Source organism: Emydura macquarii, unplaced genomic scaffold, assembly GCF_026122565.2.
Source record: "Emydura macquarii macquarii isolate MOO-44397 ecotype Brisbane River unplaced genomic scaffold, CSIRO-AGI_Emac_v2 contig_915, whole genome shotgun sequence".
Classification (NCBI taxonomy): Eukaryota; Metazoa; Chordata; order Testudines; family Chelidae; genus Emydura; species Emydura macquarii.
The window spans coordinates 1,711,123-1,727,154 of record NW_027131052.1 but is presented as its reverse complement, the minus strand read 5'-3'; the positions used below and the strand labels follow the sequence as shown (position 1 = coordinate 1,727,154).

Genomic DNA, 16,032 nt, shown 5'->3' with positions numbered 1-16,032 from the left:
AAGCCGGAGGAAAACTGGACTCCAGTCTCTAACCAGGGCCTTTTTTTCTGTCAATTTCCAGCAAAATGTTCCAGCAACAAGAGGCTCAGAAACCTTATTGGTGAGTCACAAAGAATTCACTTCTGACAAGAAGGCCCCTTACGTTCTGAACTTTCAGCCCGGGAGGCTGAACTTCTAGTGTAGATTGGGTAGTGAAGGGGATACTGGAGGCAGGAGAGTGCAAGTGGAGTTTTCCGCTAGCCCGAACAGTAACCTTTAACATAGATTCTTTTCCTAGTAAAGGTAAACATGTTTCATTCTCTTGAAAGTTTTTGTTTCCCTCTCTATTTCCCATAAATTTGGTAACAATCACTGAGCTGAACCAAGCATGAATAAAAACAGGAAGCTTTAAAGAAAGAAATCCCACTTCTTGTAAAGAGTTGAACATTAACTATCAGGAAGCTGTTGAACCTCTTCTGAACTGTAAGGCCTAAATTTGGGAATAATTATGTTTGCAACTACACCAAAGAGAAAGTAAAGAAACTGACCCAGCTTTTTGAGTGTCCTTTGTCTGTATAAACCCTTTAAATGTGGAAATACATGAGCATTCCCTATTAACTAGCCTCCTTTAGCACTAGCAAGGTCTGATTTGTCCTTCTGTATCGTGCAGAGCACAAGAAGAAAGGGAAGGTCTGACCACTGTCCCTCTGACGTCCAGACATTGGACTGGGAGACACCTCGTTATGGTTTGGAGAAACAGAGCCTTTGTGAAAAATCAAAGCATAAGTGGCCATCCATCTGGCTGGACCCAAGCCATGCAGTTACCCAAGTGCAGGTGCCCCCAGGGGACAGTGGGATCTCAGACTGATTGGGTGACCATATTTCATATTCCCAAAAACGAGGACGCTGCCAGAGCGGGGCACTGGGAGAGGGAGCTAGAGGGGTGCACTTTTGGGAGTATGGGAGAGGTACCTGCGGCAGGGCTACTCCCTGGAGGTGGGGGGCAGTGTCGCTCCCTGACACGGTGGCGAGGCGTCAGGCGCAAGCCCAGGATGCAGCGACAGCCTGTCAGTCAGTGCTGCCTCACTGGACTCCCAACCCCAGGGCTGGGAGCCCAGGCCTGGGCTGGCGGGATCCAGCTGCTGTGGCTAGCAGGGGGATGGACCAATCAGCTGCAGATACAGGGGAGGGATCAATTGGGAAGTGGACTAATTGGGGCTCTTTCTGAGCAGCAGCTTGTCAGCTCTGCAAAGCCCCAACACTGCCTGTTATTCGAAAACTCTGCCTGGACAGAGGAAAAAGGCTCAAAAACAAGGATGTGTCCAGGGAAACCCGGCTGTCTGGTAACCCTGCACAGCGAGGCCCCTGGTATAGATAGCGTGGTGTCAAAGCCAAGCTGGAGGAAAAGGCCCTCACCTGGAAGGGAGCCTTCCCTACCAGAGATCACAGAATCTCACAGGAAGAGCTGAGTGAGGTGTTCTTTCACTCAAATGCACAGAGCCCAGCCGTGCTGCACAGGTGAGGGGAAACTGATGCCAAAATAAATCCTTCGAAGGAACCCTCTTGGTCTTCCAAGATCCCGGAGAGGGTGCGAAAACGCAATTCTTTTTCATATTAAAATACAAGCAGGACTAGCCACCATGTTAGTCCCATTCAATGACATCACACGAAGGCAGACAACGAAATAGTGACACATTTTGTAGGTGCTTGTTTACAAGCGCAGGAAGTATAAATACTACGATGGGTGAACTTCCGTGCATGGTATTAAATGAGGATATAGATATAACGGGCACAACAGAAACTTGATAGCATGATAAGCAGTGGGACACAGTAATACCAGGACACAGAATATACAGGAATGACAGAGTAGGTCTGGCCTGCCCCCCCCTCATCTTCCGAGGCCGGGGGCTGAGGCTGCCCCATCCAGACCAGTGCCGGGCTGTGGGGCTGGAGTGGGAGAGGTGGGCACTGCACACCGGGTAAGTGCAGGAGGGGTAAGGAGGAGGAGGTCAGCAGCATGTTCCACACACACACAGGTACAGATGCCTCCCCTTCCCAGGACAGCGGGGGCAGGGGAGGCAGCGCCATCTTGTGCATGAGGCCTCGGGGGAGCCCAAAATCAGGCTTGGCCTGCATAGCCGGAGACCCACGGTACGTGATTGAGTAGGAATACACTACTGACCATCTGACCATGGTGACAGTGACTGTGAAATGCTCAGGGAGACTGGAGAGGCTACAAGACTAGAAAACTCAATAATAATGGGGGATTTCAACTAGTCCCATAGTGACATATCACCTCAGGGCAGGATGCAGAAGTAAAATTTCTAGACACCATAAATGACTTCTTGGAGCAACTAGTCCTGGAACCCACAATGGCAGAGGCAATTCCTGATTTAGTCCTAAATGGAGCACATGATTCTGTCCAAGACGTGAATCTGGCTGAACTGCTTGATAACAGAAACAATATCATCCAATGTAACATCCTTGGGGGGAGAGAGGGTGAAATACCAAAGAAACCCACTACATAGCATTTAACTTCAAAAGGGGAACTACAAAAAAAATGAGGAGGCTAGTTAGATGGAAATTAAAAGCAACAGTCACAAGAGTGAAATGTCTGCAAGCTGCATGGAAACTTGAAAAACACCATAATAGAAGCTCAAACTAAATGTATACCCCAAATAAAAAAAATATTAAGATGACCAAAAAATGTCACCATGGCTAAAAACAGAGTGAAAGAGGCGGTTAGAGGCTGAAATACATCTTTTAAAAATTGGAAGTCAAATCCTACTGAGGAAAATAGAATGGAGCATAAACTCTGGCACGTCCAGTGTAAAAGTGTAATTAGGCAGGTCAAAAAAGAATTTGAAGAATAACTAGCTAAAGATACCAAAACTAACAGTAAATTTTTTAAAGTACATCTGGATGATGGCGGTGCTAAAGGAGCACTCAAGGAACACAAGGCCGTTGCAGAGAAGCTAAAGGAATTCTTTGCATCGGTCTTCACTGTAGAGGATGTGAGAGAGATTTCCACATCTGAGCCATTCTTTGGAGGTGACATATCTGAGGATCTCTCCCAGACTGAAGTGTCAAAAGAGGAGGTTTTGGAACAAATTGATAAATTAAACAGTAAGAAGTCACCAGGACCAGGTGATATCCACCCAAGAGTTCTGAAGGAACTCGTATATGAAATTTCAGAAGTACTAACTGGTATGCAACCTATCACTTTAATCAGCCTCTGTATCAGACTGGTAGGTAGCTAATGTAACACCAATTTTTATAGAAGCCACCAGAGGCAACCCTGGAAATTGCAGACTGTTAAGTCTAACTTCATTGCCAGGAAAATTGGTTGAAACTACAGTAAAGAATAGAATGATCAGACCCATAGATGAACACGATTTGTTGAGGAAGAGTCAATATGGCTTCTGTAAAGGGAAATCATGCCTCGCCAATCTACTAGAATTCTTTAATGGGGTCAGCAAATATGTGAACAAGGACGACCCATTGAACATAGCGTACTTGGACTTTGAGAAACCCTTTGACAAGATCCCTCCCCAAAGGCTCTCAAGCAAAGTATGCAGTCATGGGATAAGAGGGAAGGTCCTCTCATAGATCAGTAACTGGTTAAAAGGAAAGGAAACAAAGGATAGGAATAAAAAGTCAATTTTCACAGTAGAAAGAGGAAAATAATGGGGTCCTCCAAGGATCTGTACTGGGACCAGTGCTTTTCCACATATTCAAAAATAATCTGGGAAAAGGAGAAAACAGTGAGTTTGTAAAGTTTGTAAACAATATAAAACTATTCATGATAGTTAAGTTCAAATTAGACTGTGAAGAGTTATAAAGGGATCTCAAAAACTCGGGTGACTTGGCAACAAAATGGCAGATGAAATTCAGTGTTGATAAGTGAAGTAATTCACTTTGGAAAACATAATTCCAACTATACAAACAAAATGATGGGGTCTAAATCAGCTGTTACCACACAAGAAAGAGTCATCATGGATAATTCTCTGAAAACATCTGCTTAATGTGCAGCAGCAGTTAAAAAAGCTAACAACGTTAGGAACCATTAGGAAATGGCTAGATAATATGACAGAAAATATAACAAGACTATATAAAATCCATGGTATGCCCACACCGTGAATACTGCACATAGTTCCAGTTGCTCCATCTCAAAGAAAATGGAAAAAGTACCAAGAAGGACAACAAAAATGATTAGGCGTATGGAATACCTTCCAGATGAAGAGAGATTAAAAAGTTTGGGACTGTTCATCTTAGAAAAGAGGCAACTAAGGGGGGATATGATCGAGGTCTATAAAATCATGCCTGGAATGGAGAAATTGAGTAGGGAAATGTTATTTACTCCTTCACATACCACACAAACCAGGGGTCACCCAATGACATTAATAGGCAGCAGATTAGCGTTAAGAAAGGAGGCATCCTCCCTTGCCTTTCCAGGCATTGTTTGTTGCTCTCTCTCTCAAGGGGTATAAGAACATAAGAATGGCCATGCTGGGTCAGATCAATGATCCATCTAGCCTAGTATCCTGTCTTCTGACAGATGCCCCTGCTAGATGCTTCAGAGGGAATGAACTGAACAGGGCAATTATTGATTCCACATCATCATCAAAAGGCTGCAATCAAGCCTTCACCTCTATTTGCCTGCAGCATGTTTCATCAGCTATTTCTTGGAGGGTGAGTGCCAAAGGGCTAATGCTAGGATGGGTTCTGTGTAAAAGAAGACAAGCCCGAGGTTTTCCAAACCCAGCCATTTCCCGTGGTGTAGTTCAAGTTTTACTCAAGCTCTTCCAACACTGAGCCAGAAAGGGCTAAGGAACTTCACAAGTTGCATGGCCCAAAATTGACTTTTAAAGACATGTTAAAGGAAAACACAAATGGTAACGAGGGTTATTCCTTATAAGCAGACTAGAGCTTTAATATGCAAGTGTATTGTTGGTAGTTATTTGATGCTATTTACATATATCTTGCTGAAGGTTAGCAATGTAGATACACTGCTTTCCAGTCTATTATTGTTGTTCTATTGATTAAGAGATCAAAAGGGAATATTAACATCTAGATGGACTTTTGGTGTAATAACATTATTTGCCTGTATTACTCTTTGAGGTTTAAGTAAACGATCTGTTAACTGTGCTAATGCAGCTAATTACCTATGTGGCTAGGAAATGAAGGTTTTACTTCAAAAGACAACATACATTATTCCTCTCCACGCAAAGAAACATCTGTGGACTATTTTGACCGTTTAATGGTCTATTGCTAACTATATTTTCTGAGGAAGGACCCATTGAGTAAAGATCAAACTATCTGCTCGCTTTCATCAAAGCCCTTGTGAGGGAGTTACCTGCAAGCTCCCACCTTGCTTCAACTATAAAGGAAGCTTCAGGCCTGATTCTTTTTATCTCAAATCTGTCCAAGCTTGTCAGGGAAAGTCTGGATCACAGGACTGGGATCCCAGCACTAGCCTGGAATTGCCCTGCTAATTCCCAGGGGAGAATTTGAACAAACTCTGCACATGGACTATTTAGTCTTCATCTCTCTGGGCTGCATTTCTAACAAAGACACTCTAAACAAGGACTGATGACCCTCAAGCATTTTGGGTAATTTCAGAGACTTTGCAATTTAGGAATTTTGCAACTCAGTTATCATCTCTACTTTGAAACTGACTTATAACTTAATTTTCCTCTGTGTATGTATACTGAGCTTTTAACCACTACTCTCTTTCCTTTGTTCTAATAAATATTAGTTGTGTTAATAAGCATTGGCTTTAAGCGTGTATTTGGGTAAGATCTGAACTGTTCATTGACCTGTTTGGTAATGTGTCTGATCCTTTGGGACTGGTAGAACTTCTTTACATGTGATAAAACTCTTCAGTAATTCTCATCACATTTGACTTGGCTGTCTGGGTGCTAGCTTAAGGGTTCGATAGTTTTAAGGAAACTGTGTTTTGTCTTCTGAATGACCAGCGAGGTCATCGGAACCTGTCTGTTGCTGGCTTGCTGTATCTTATGGGGAAAAACCACCAGTATTTGGGCTTTGCCTGCTCCATTCTTTGCAATGTGCCCTGTTTAAACTATCTCAGCCTGGCTCCCCTGGAAGCCAATGTCACAGTTCTGTTTAAACAAGTCACAGCACCTCCCTGGGGGACTTCCCAATGCTGGGAAAGTAAACAGAAAGGGGCTGTAACCAGACTCTGTGACCGGTTCCACAGGTATAAGATGTGTTCCCAAGCATTCCCTTAGGAATCAGGAGTCTAGGTATTGAGCGTATATCCTACGGATTGTCACAAGACCCTGGGACCTGCCTGGCACTGCCTTACCTTTCAATTTCTTCTTTCCAAACTTTAATCCAAATAGCGGCATCCCAAGAGGTTCTTTCAGTACAATTCCATGGAATTTCTGGAGAAAAAGAGAAGGTTATTTATCATGGGGACTCCTCCTGCACATTAAGAAATAAAATTCTGCAGCCTTCAGATGGAAGACCTTAATTCCTAAGCAATATGATCAATGACTGCAGTTCTTCATGTGGTGCTTTTTAATCACAGAATAACCTCAGGTTTCCAAATCATGCTGCATAAACACAGGTTACTTGAGATGGGGCATTCGGAGACAGTTGGTGCCTGGATCCTGCCCAGGGAACAGGTAAGGTGGGAGAAAGGGTGCAAAGAGCCTTCATCCCTTGTGCCACCTACCCTCGCAGACACTGCACTTGGGGTGCACAGACGTGGCATGAGGTAGCGCACACAGTGACAGTCACCTCGCTGACGAGGATGGGCAGGGCTGGCTGAGCACAGGGAGCGTGCTGTGTGCCGTGTAGCTGCACTCCTCCTGCGTCTGTGCCTCTGCACCAAGCGTGCACTGTCCGGCTGGGTGGAAGCAGCCAGTGCTTGGAGGGGGCCATCTTGTCAGCTCAGTGAGCCAGGACTTTCCCTGGTGGTGGCCAGTCTGTGCTCCAGATCAAAGGCCAAACGTTCCTAACAGGGGAGCCTAATGTCAGACACCTGAATTCCTACTCATGGAACCCTGTGGGCTCTCAGCACTGCGCAGACAAGGATGTTTGCGGGACATTGAGGGACAAGAGTGATCGTTTGGGAAGGTCAGTGAACGTTTAGACGAGTCTCCACTCCCCGTGTGCTCCACTGATTCTGGCATGACTGCTGTCAGGGACTGAGCCTTAACTAGCTACCAGGGCCAGCTGGGAAGCTTGGGGTACTCCCTGTGTTATTAAAACAAATTTTTCTGGACAACCGCAATTAGGCAACAGCAACGTTGCGTTAGCGGGAAATTGTTCCTCAAAGTACATCCACTGAGAACAAAGCCACAGAATGTCACAGAAATACACAGCGCAAAGCCATTGGCAGCCAGCGTCTTTACTGCAAGGGTCAGCAAAAGCAGTCATGGGACAATGAACATTACTTTTAATTCTCACGTATTTCTTCATTTTCTGCCCATCTATTTCACGGCTAGGTTTTCTCTTTCATTTTTAAGAAGAGCTGTCATAGACAACAGGAGTGATTCAATATCCTCTGTACCCTCGTACCATTTCAACATCTCTGGGTCAGAGTTCTGCAGTTCATGTCCCAGCACAGTGCTAATTTCTGCCGAGCCTCATATGGAGAAGCCTTGGCATTCAGTTAAGCAGGTCTAAATACCATTCTCTTCAGATGCTTTGCCACTCTGAGGTTGACTCACTCCCTGATCAGATGCTTAGCGTGAAGTTAAGGCTGCAGACACAGAACCCATTTTTGCAGCCCTGTATCTTGATGCCAGGACTGCTCATGAAGGACTTTCTAACAGTGGTGCCCTCAGAGAAGCTTCTAAATGTGTAAAGTTTGTCCAGAATTCGCCACGTCCAGCCCTGGCTCATGTTTTCCACCTAGCTCTGAGTGTGGCAGAGAAAACTGACCGGTGCAGTATTTAACAAGCAAACACTGGAAAAGCCATAACGCAAACTGTTAAAGAAGAAAATGCAAAAAAAATTGGTTGAAACAACCTCCAGAAATGAATTCCCTGAGAGAGACCCTGACATGTACAGAGGCCCTTGCTGCTTAACAGGCAGAATCCAGCTCTCATTTCAAATTAAATTCTATCACCATTTAGCCACCCAAGCCTATCTGTGCCACTGTGACGATACCCGAGGGGACAGGAACTCAGAAAGCACAAGGAGGAAATATACACAAAGAACTAAATAAAGTCTACGTGCTGGGCCAAACGCCTCCTCAGTGTAACTTCACTGGAGTTGTGCCAGGAATTAATTTGGACTCCCCCTCTCCCCCCAGAATTAGAGAGAAACACAAACAAAACCCCAGATCCCTGGAGAAGCTTTGATCTGGATCAAAACCTTTCTGTGCAGATCCTCTCTGCCCAAAATGCATATGCAAAGTTGCTCCTCAGCAGCTGTAATTCTTTACGCTTGGGAGGTTAAAAAAACCCCCCAAAACCACAGCAGCTAATGTTTCATCCATGCACCCAATCACCATAAAGCATAGACATCACACAGAATTAGGGCTGTGTGTGTCCATAGCACCTTCTGTTGCTCAGCACACCTAGCTCAGTCACTGATTGACCAGGTCTGCGTCCTGAGGGAGGTGTGGTTGGTTTTGTTTAATAACCGATTAATTGATTTAGTCCGGGCTGGTCCTGCTTTGAGCAGAGGGTTGGGCTAGATACCTCTTGAGGTCCCTTCCAACCCCAATCTGCTATGAATTCTTCTCCTGGTACTGCCAGGAGGCTTTGGCAGTGTGTTCTGCACCACAGTCTAGCTAGGGCTCATTCAGCTTCCCCCAGATGGGGAGCTCCACAGCCACGGACCCTTGACGCTGCCTCTGCCAGTTTCACTGTGGATATTGCTTCAGCATCCATGAGAGCAGCTGCCTTGGTGGGTTTTGAATGGACAGGGGGTGTCTGTAAACCAGGTCCAAGCCTTTGAAAGCCTTAAAGATAAGGGCCAGGATCTACACTCTGCTTCAGGAGCAAACGTACTCAGTGTTCTCAGGCTGCTACGCGCTGCATCAGCCAGAGTTTCCTTTTATTTTCAGCCCCAGCTACAGTGAGATACGACAGGCTAATCTGAAGGCATGGCTCCCCGTGGCTAGTCCCTTCTTCAAGAAGAAGGGCAGCGTCTCCTGCAAGCTGGCAGTGGAAGACGGCACTTCTGCTATCTGCGTAGTGAAAGTGGCAATGAGTCCAATAAGCTCTGGAAACTTTGCACTAGTCATGGTCAAAGGGCAGGTGTCCAGGATGGATGGCATGGTCAGTGCCTCAGCCAGCTCCTCACAACGTATGCAGCCATGTGATATTTGAAATACAGCAAGGGTTGCCACCCATCCGGTTTGTGCCCGGACAGTCCAGGTGCCATTTGACAAACCCTCATGTCTGGGGTTTCTTTGTTTGTTTTTTATCTGTGGCAACCCTAAGGTGAAGGAAGGAGGCAGAGCAGCAGCAGCAGCCACCGCCACCTCCAAGGCCAGGCTGCTCGTGAAGCTCATGGCGGCATGTGGGGCACACGGGCAGGGGCTGGAGGGAAGAGGCAGAGAAGGAGGCAGGTCCTCAACGGAAGAGGTGGGGAAGGGGGCAGGGCCTCAAGCCATTACCAGCCATTAGAGAGGTGGCAACCCTAAAAACAGAGCACATGCCATGTGTGCACATGATAACTCTCCACATCAGTTTAGTCTCGGCATGTGAATGGGACTTGTAATTGGAAGGTTTTATTTGCATCTATCTGATGCAGAAACTAGAAACCTTCACAAACTTTAGAACAAAAATATCCTTCCAATAAAATACTAAATATCTAACCAACATTTTAAATACTTAGCGGGCAGAAGCCCAGGTGAAATGTGTAGCCAATGAAACACAGAGCAGGTTCAAGGCAGCCAGCGGGATGTGTCAGCCGACCGACCTGAGTAAAATAATGCTATGCACCATCATGAAAGGAGGCCCAGGGCTTGGAACTTCCATCAGTATCAGTTGGGAATGGAAGGATTGTTGAGACTATGCTAGAAAATTTTGGGAGTAAAATAGGATAGGCGAATTCCCCACTCATTTTTTATTCTTTCCAAATTAGTTTACTCACCTGTTAAGGGGGTACAATACTTGCCTATGGTGGCTGCCACGAAAAAGTCAACCTTTACCAACAGGTGTGTCACACACACACACACTGGTATCCAAGATACTGCAGTCTTTCCTGTGTTTAGGAGGGAAAAATTCTGTACTGCCTAGACACCACTCTATGGTAACTGTGAAGGTGTCGCTATAGTTAATGCTTGTAAAGCATTCCCTTTGAAGATGTGAAATACTAAAGGTTTCAGTCAAATTGTTCAAACTTGCACGTCCAGTGGTAAAGACAGGCACTCTTCAGGCACTGAAATTTGAAAATTTTGGCCTTTAAAAAAATTAAAAACTGCAGTTAACAATGTAATCTCCATCACTGTAGTATCTGAGCACCTCACAATCTGTAATGTTTGTATTCTCACAGAACCTTTGTAGGTAGGGCAGGGCTGTTATTCCCAGGTAGCAGATGGGGAACTAAGGCACCAAGAGACTAAGTGACTTGCCTACAGTCACACAGGAAGCTTGTGGCAAAACAGAGAATTAAACCCAGGTTTTCTGAGACTCAGGCTAGTGCCCCAACCATGGGACCTCCCTGGCTGCCTTGGACTGAGGTTGGGTTTGGCTGGTTTCAGCCTGGAATAAGTTTGAGGAAACCTAAGTGATGAATTCTGCATATGGGGCTCATACTGGAAATAGGGACCCAACTTTTACCCTAGTGGTACCAATTGGCAAGTTGAAATATTTCCTAGCAGCCCAAAAGGTTTTCTTTTGAATAAAAAATATGAGAACCAGGCAGCTCTGCTGAGGCTCTGAGATGAGGCAGCCCTTCAGCGATTCCATTTTGAAGAGCTCTTCAAAGCTGAAACTTTTAATAGATTCCTAGATTCCCAGGCTAGAAGGGACCATTGTAATCATCTAGCCTGACTTCCTGCATAGCACAGGCCCATAGGACCGTCCTGAATTAATTCCTGTTTGAGCTATATCAGATCTTTCAGAAACAAACAAACAAACCAAACTTGTTTTTAAAATTGCCAGTGATGGAGAATTCATCACGACCCTTGGTAAATTGTTCCTCTGGTTAGTGATCCTCACTGTTAAAAATGTGCACCTTACTTCCAGTCTGAATTTGCTTAGTTTCAGTTTCTAGCTATTGGATCATATTAGACCTTTCTCTGCTAGCCTGAAGAACCCCTTATCAAATTTTTGTTCCCCAAGTAGATACTTACAGACTAATCAAGTCACCCTTTAACCTTCTCTTTGTTAAACTCAATAAATTTAGCTTCTTCAGCCTATCACTATAAAGCATGTTTTCTAATCCTTTAATCATTCTTGTGGCTCTTCTCTGAACCTCTTCAAATTATCGATATCCTTTTTGAATTGTGAACACCAGACCTGGACACAGTATTCCAGTAGCAGTTGCACCAGTGCTAAATACAAGGTAATATTACATCTCTACTCGTAGACAACATTCCTCTGTATATACATCCAAAGACTGCATTAGCCCTTTTGGCCACAGGGTTGCACTGGGAGTTCATGTGCAGCTGATTGTCCACCACGACCCCCAACTCTTTTTTAGAATCACTGCTTCCCAGGAAAGAGTCCCCCATCCTGTAAGTATGGCCTGTATTCTTTGTTGCTAATGTATAACTTTACATTTAGCCGTATTAAAATAGCTCGGTATCAGTGACCTGTCCTCATTATTCACCCCTCCCTCAAGCTTTGTCTCATCTGCAAACTTTACCAGTAATAATTTTATGTTTTCTTCCAGGTCTTTGATAAAAAAGTATTTAATAGCATAGGTCCAGGAACTGATCCCTTGCAGGAGACCAGAAGAAACACACCCATTCATTAATGATTCCCCATTTGTAATTACATTTTGAGACCTGTCAGTTAGCCAGTTTTTAATCCATTTAATGTGTGCCATGTTCATTTTATATCATTCTAGTTTTTTTTAAATCAAAATGTCATGCGGTACCAAGGAAACTCATAAAACTGTGTCCATATGAAAAGACCTAGAGCCTTACAACATGCCAAGGTAATGAATCATAATTGCTGGGAAAGAGACTCAATCTGTTATCTGTCACAGTTTAAAGTACTGTCCCATATCCGCCATCTCTCTTCAGATAAAATACTCCCTAAACTGACATATGTACAGCAGTACTGATTTGCACTGACCACATTTGGAGGAGTTAGTGATGTTTTTCATGTTACTTCTTAACAGCTCTGGAGAGAAATTTTTGCAGAAAGAAAGGCAAACTGCACTTTCCTCATTCTGAAACAATTCAAACAATAGCAGAGTTTCCCCAAATAGCCTGTGTTTAAAATCATGCAGAGTTCAGCTCGCTCCACCCAGCTATTCTGCTAGCTAAGTCATAATCCTCCCTGCAAAACCAACATATTTTGGTCAGACTTTACAAAGTTTCCATGTCTAAAAATGCAAACTTTCTATAGCTGAAGCTGACAGAAAAGCAAAAGTAAAAAGAGAGCATTAAATCTTACCCTTGAAGGCTTTTAAAAGTCACAGCAACAGTTACTGCCCTCCATAGCACTTGAATACACTCCTCTCTTCTCATTTATCCGCTGCTTTATCCCCTCCCTAGATCAACTAAAACTCCTCTTGTTATCGTAGACAGAAGATGTACATCTAGGAAAGAAAAGTTGCTCTAACTGGGGAACAAGGACGATAGGGTAGTTGCCGATGTTACAATCCAAGGGCAGAGCCAGTTTGCTCTGTGTGATGAACTGGTGACTAAATTCACTCTAGTTTCCTACTACTGACTTCACTTGGCTACTTGCCAAATTTTTCTTCTTTTTTTCTCCTCCTGTTTCCTGTAGATAGGGAAAGTGGATTTGCGCCTTTGAAAATATAAAAATAAAAATGCCAGTCACAACAAGCTGTGAAATGCAAGGGCAGGAAGGCAAAGTGCCCGGCCCGGGAATGTCCAGCCGGGATTCTAAGGGCCACCGCTGCTCTTGCTACTTAGCCCATGCTAGTGTGGAGGGTTTTAAAAAGGGTAACGAAAAGGAAAAGGAAAAGAAAACCACTCTGAGAAGGAGGAAGCAAAAAAAGGAACTTGTGAGTGAATCAATTTCCAAGCACCAGAGCCTTTCTCTGGTTGTATCCCAAGTTCAGTTCAATCTCTTTAGGCACAAAGGAGCTGCCATACCAAAATTAGACTGTGGATCCTTCTGTCTAGTCTCCTGTCTCTAACAATTGCCGGTAGCAGATGCTACAGAGGAAGATGCAAGAAACCGCAGAGAGTACAACTACGTCATAACTGAACTACAGGGTTTCCTCCTAGCTCCAAAGCAGCTCATGGCTTGCTTCTGTCATGAAGCATGGGGGCTTATGTTCCTTATAAAATCTTATTCCAGCTCCTTCTCTGGTCTCTGTGATACCCACATTGCTGTCTACATATGGAGCACAGCGGTCAAGAACATCTTCCTTGCCAGTCACTCAGACCACCTCCACCACGCTCCCCTTACACCTGGGAATCAAGTTCAAGTGTCTTGTTCTCACTTCCACAATAGAGCCCCGTCTGCCTATCTCCCATCACTTCAGCCTCCAGCTCCTTGCCAGCTTTGACCCTCATGTGTCCTTTTCTCCCATAGCCACCTTTGTGCTTCCTGCCATGCTGCCCCTTAAACACCACATGCACTCGCTGAATGCATCTGGAAGGCCACTGCCCTCCCCTCCAGCCCAATTCTACCCCAATGAACCAGTTCATAACGGCCAGATAAATGAGCTTCTCCTCTGTGCTCATCCTATTTAAAATTAAAAGCCTATATATTTTGTTACTTCCCTCTGTCTCCCCTCCCCCCCATCCCATTTGTCTGTCTGTCTCTTTAGATTGGGAATTCTTCGGGGCAAGAGCTGTGATTACTTCTCTCTGTGTGTGGACAGTATCTCAATACCGTGGGTGGGGCTGGAAGACCATTAAATAAGTAAATAAATTCATGAATTAGCTGATTAATAGCAGCACTATGAAAGAAAATGATTCTTCGGCCATCTACCCAAGAGTTGATCAGGGGCTGCTCCTGGAAGAGCCTAGCAATGAAATCTGTGTTTACCAGGCCCAAATCTTCGAGTCAAAGGAAGAGCCACAGAAGACCCTGCTTGCAGCAGAACCGGAGCCATTCCACAGGTCACAGAAGGACAGGGTGCAGAAAGGACATGCACGGTACCTCTCCACCCCTGGCAAGCAGCCTCTGAAGCTCATGGCCTCTCACTTCCGGTCCCAGGGTTAGTCTCTTAAAACACACCCATTTTCAGCAGGGGCAGGAGGGGGCAGCATTCATTCAATCTTTTCCCATGTAGTGCAGTACAAACAGCCAGTGTGGGAAACAGCAGGCAGGATGGCTGTCCTTGGCATTCAGATCATTCTCAGAGAGTTTCCTGCTGATAAATATTTAGTTTTACCAGGAATTCTCTCACCTTCCCAGAACAGGCCATTTCTCCTGCCTCCGCCAGCTCAGCAGCAACGTTCGCTGTCTGAAGTGTCTCACTCTTCTTACACTCAGAAGGGCTATTCCAGCCATTCCCACGTCCACGTGGTTTGTGTTCCTCTCTGTATTTAATGGGCCTGCTAGTCTCACTTTGCCTTAGTCTTCCTCTCTCCTTGAGCACAGCTATTTTTTTTTTTTAAAAACGTTACCATGTTGACTAATGACATTTCAATCTATGAGTCTCCCACTCTCTCTTTGCTGCTGCATTATACTCCCATCATACAACTCCCTCCTTGTCTGGTTTGTTACTTCTGTCACAAATTCAAGTCCATCTCCTTCTAAACAGAAGTGGATCTAACCCCAAACTGCTCAGACCTTCGTGGCTTGCGCCTCACTGCTCCTCAAAGATCACATAGGCTGGCTTGCTCCTTCTGCTTTTCAGTCACACTGGAACTCACATTCATAGAATCACAGAAGATTAGGGTTGGAAGGGACCGCAGGAAGTCATCAGTCAAGGGGTGGCCAACCTGCGGCTCGTGAGCCACATGTGGCTCTTTGCTGATACAAATGCGACTCGCGAGCCACATGCGGTTCTTTGCGGCTCTTTCCTCTGCGCATTGTATGGGGCGCCAAAGTGAAATTGACAAGCTGCTGCCGAAATTGACGGATCAGCGGGAATTGGCTCTTTGCAGTATCTATAGCTATCTTTTGGCTCTTCGTCTCTGACTGGTTGACCACCCCTGATCTAGTCCAACCCCCTGTTCAAAGCAGGACCAACCCTAACTAAATCATCCCAGCCAAGGCATTGTCAAGCCAGGCCTTAAGGATGGAGATTCCACCCCCTCCCTAGGTAACCCATTCCAGTGCTTCACCACCCTCCTAGGGAAAAACTTTTCCTAATAACCAACCTAGACCTTCCCCACTGCAACTTGAGACAAGCCCAGTTCCCTCAGTCTCTCCCCTTAAGTCATATGCCCCAGCCCCTTAATCAGCTTCATTGTCCTCCTGTGTCAATAGTGTGCCCTTATTGCCAAGAAGGTTAATGTCATATTGGGCTGCATTAGTAGGAGCATTGCCAGCAGGTCAAAGGAAGTGATTATTCCCCTCTGTTCGGCATTGGGGAGCCCACATCTGGAATACTGTGTCTAGTTTTGGGCCCCCCACTACAGGAAGGACATGGACAAATTGGAGAGAATCCAGTGGAGGGCAACGAAAATGATTAGAGGGCTGGAGCACAGGACTTATGAGGAGAAGTTGCAAGAACTGGACTTGTTTAGTCTGCAGAAGAGAAGAGTGAGGGGGGATTTGGTAGCAGCCTTTAGTTACCTGAAGGGGGGCTTCCAGGGAGGATGGAGCTAGGCTGTTCTCAGTGGTGGCAGATGACAGAACAAGGAGCAACGGTCTCAAGTTGCAGTGGGGGAGGTCTAGGTTGGACATTAGGAAAAACTTTGTCCCTAGGTGGGTGGTGAAGCACTGGAATGGGTTACCTAGGGAGGTGATGGAATCTCCATCCTGAGAGGTTTTTAAGGGCTGGCTTGACAAAGCC

General features: G+C 45.3%; 1 protein-coding gene across 2 annotated transcripts in view; it reads right to left on the bottom strand.

Annotated features, from left to right (window-relative positions):
- The window catches only part of LOC137149916 (phospholipid-transporting ATPase ID-like), a 112,305-nt gene that overhangs the window by 88,730 nt on the left and 7,543 nt on the right, over positions 1–16,032 (bottom strand). Inside the window, exons 1-2 of one of the 2 annotated variants that reach the window (XM_067543567.1) lie at positions 12,540–12,732; positions 6,311–6,389 (exon numbers count right to left, since the gene is read on the bottom strand). In XM_067543567.1, the coding sequence (XP_067399668.1) occupies positions 6,311–6,353 (43 nt within the window). In that variant the 5' untranslated portion in view covers positions 6,354–6,389; positions 12,540–12,732. Of the gene's footprint in view, positions 1–6,310; positions 6,390–12,539; positions 12,733–16,032 lie in introns of those variants that run through there. The other variant, XM_067543566.1, reaches the window with a different exon arrangement.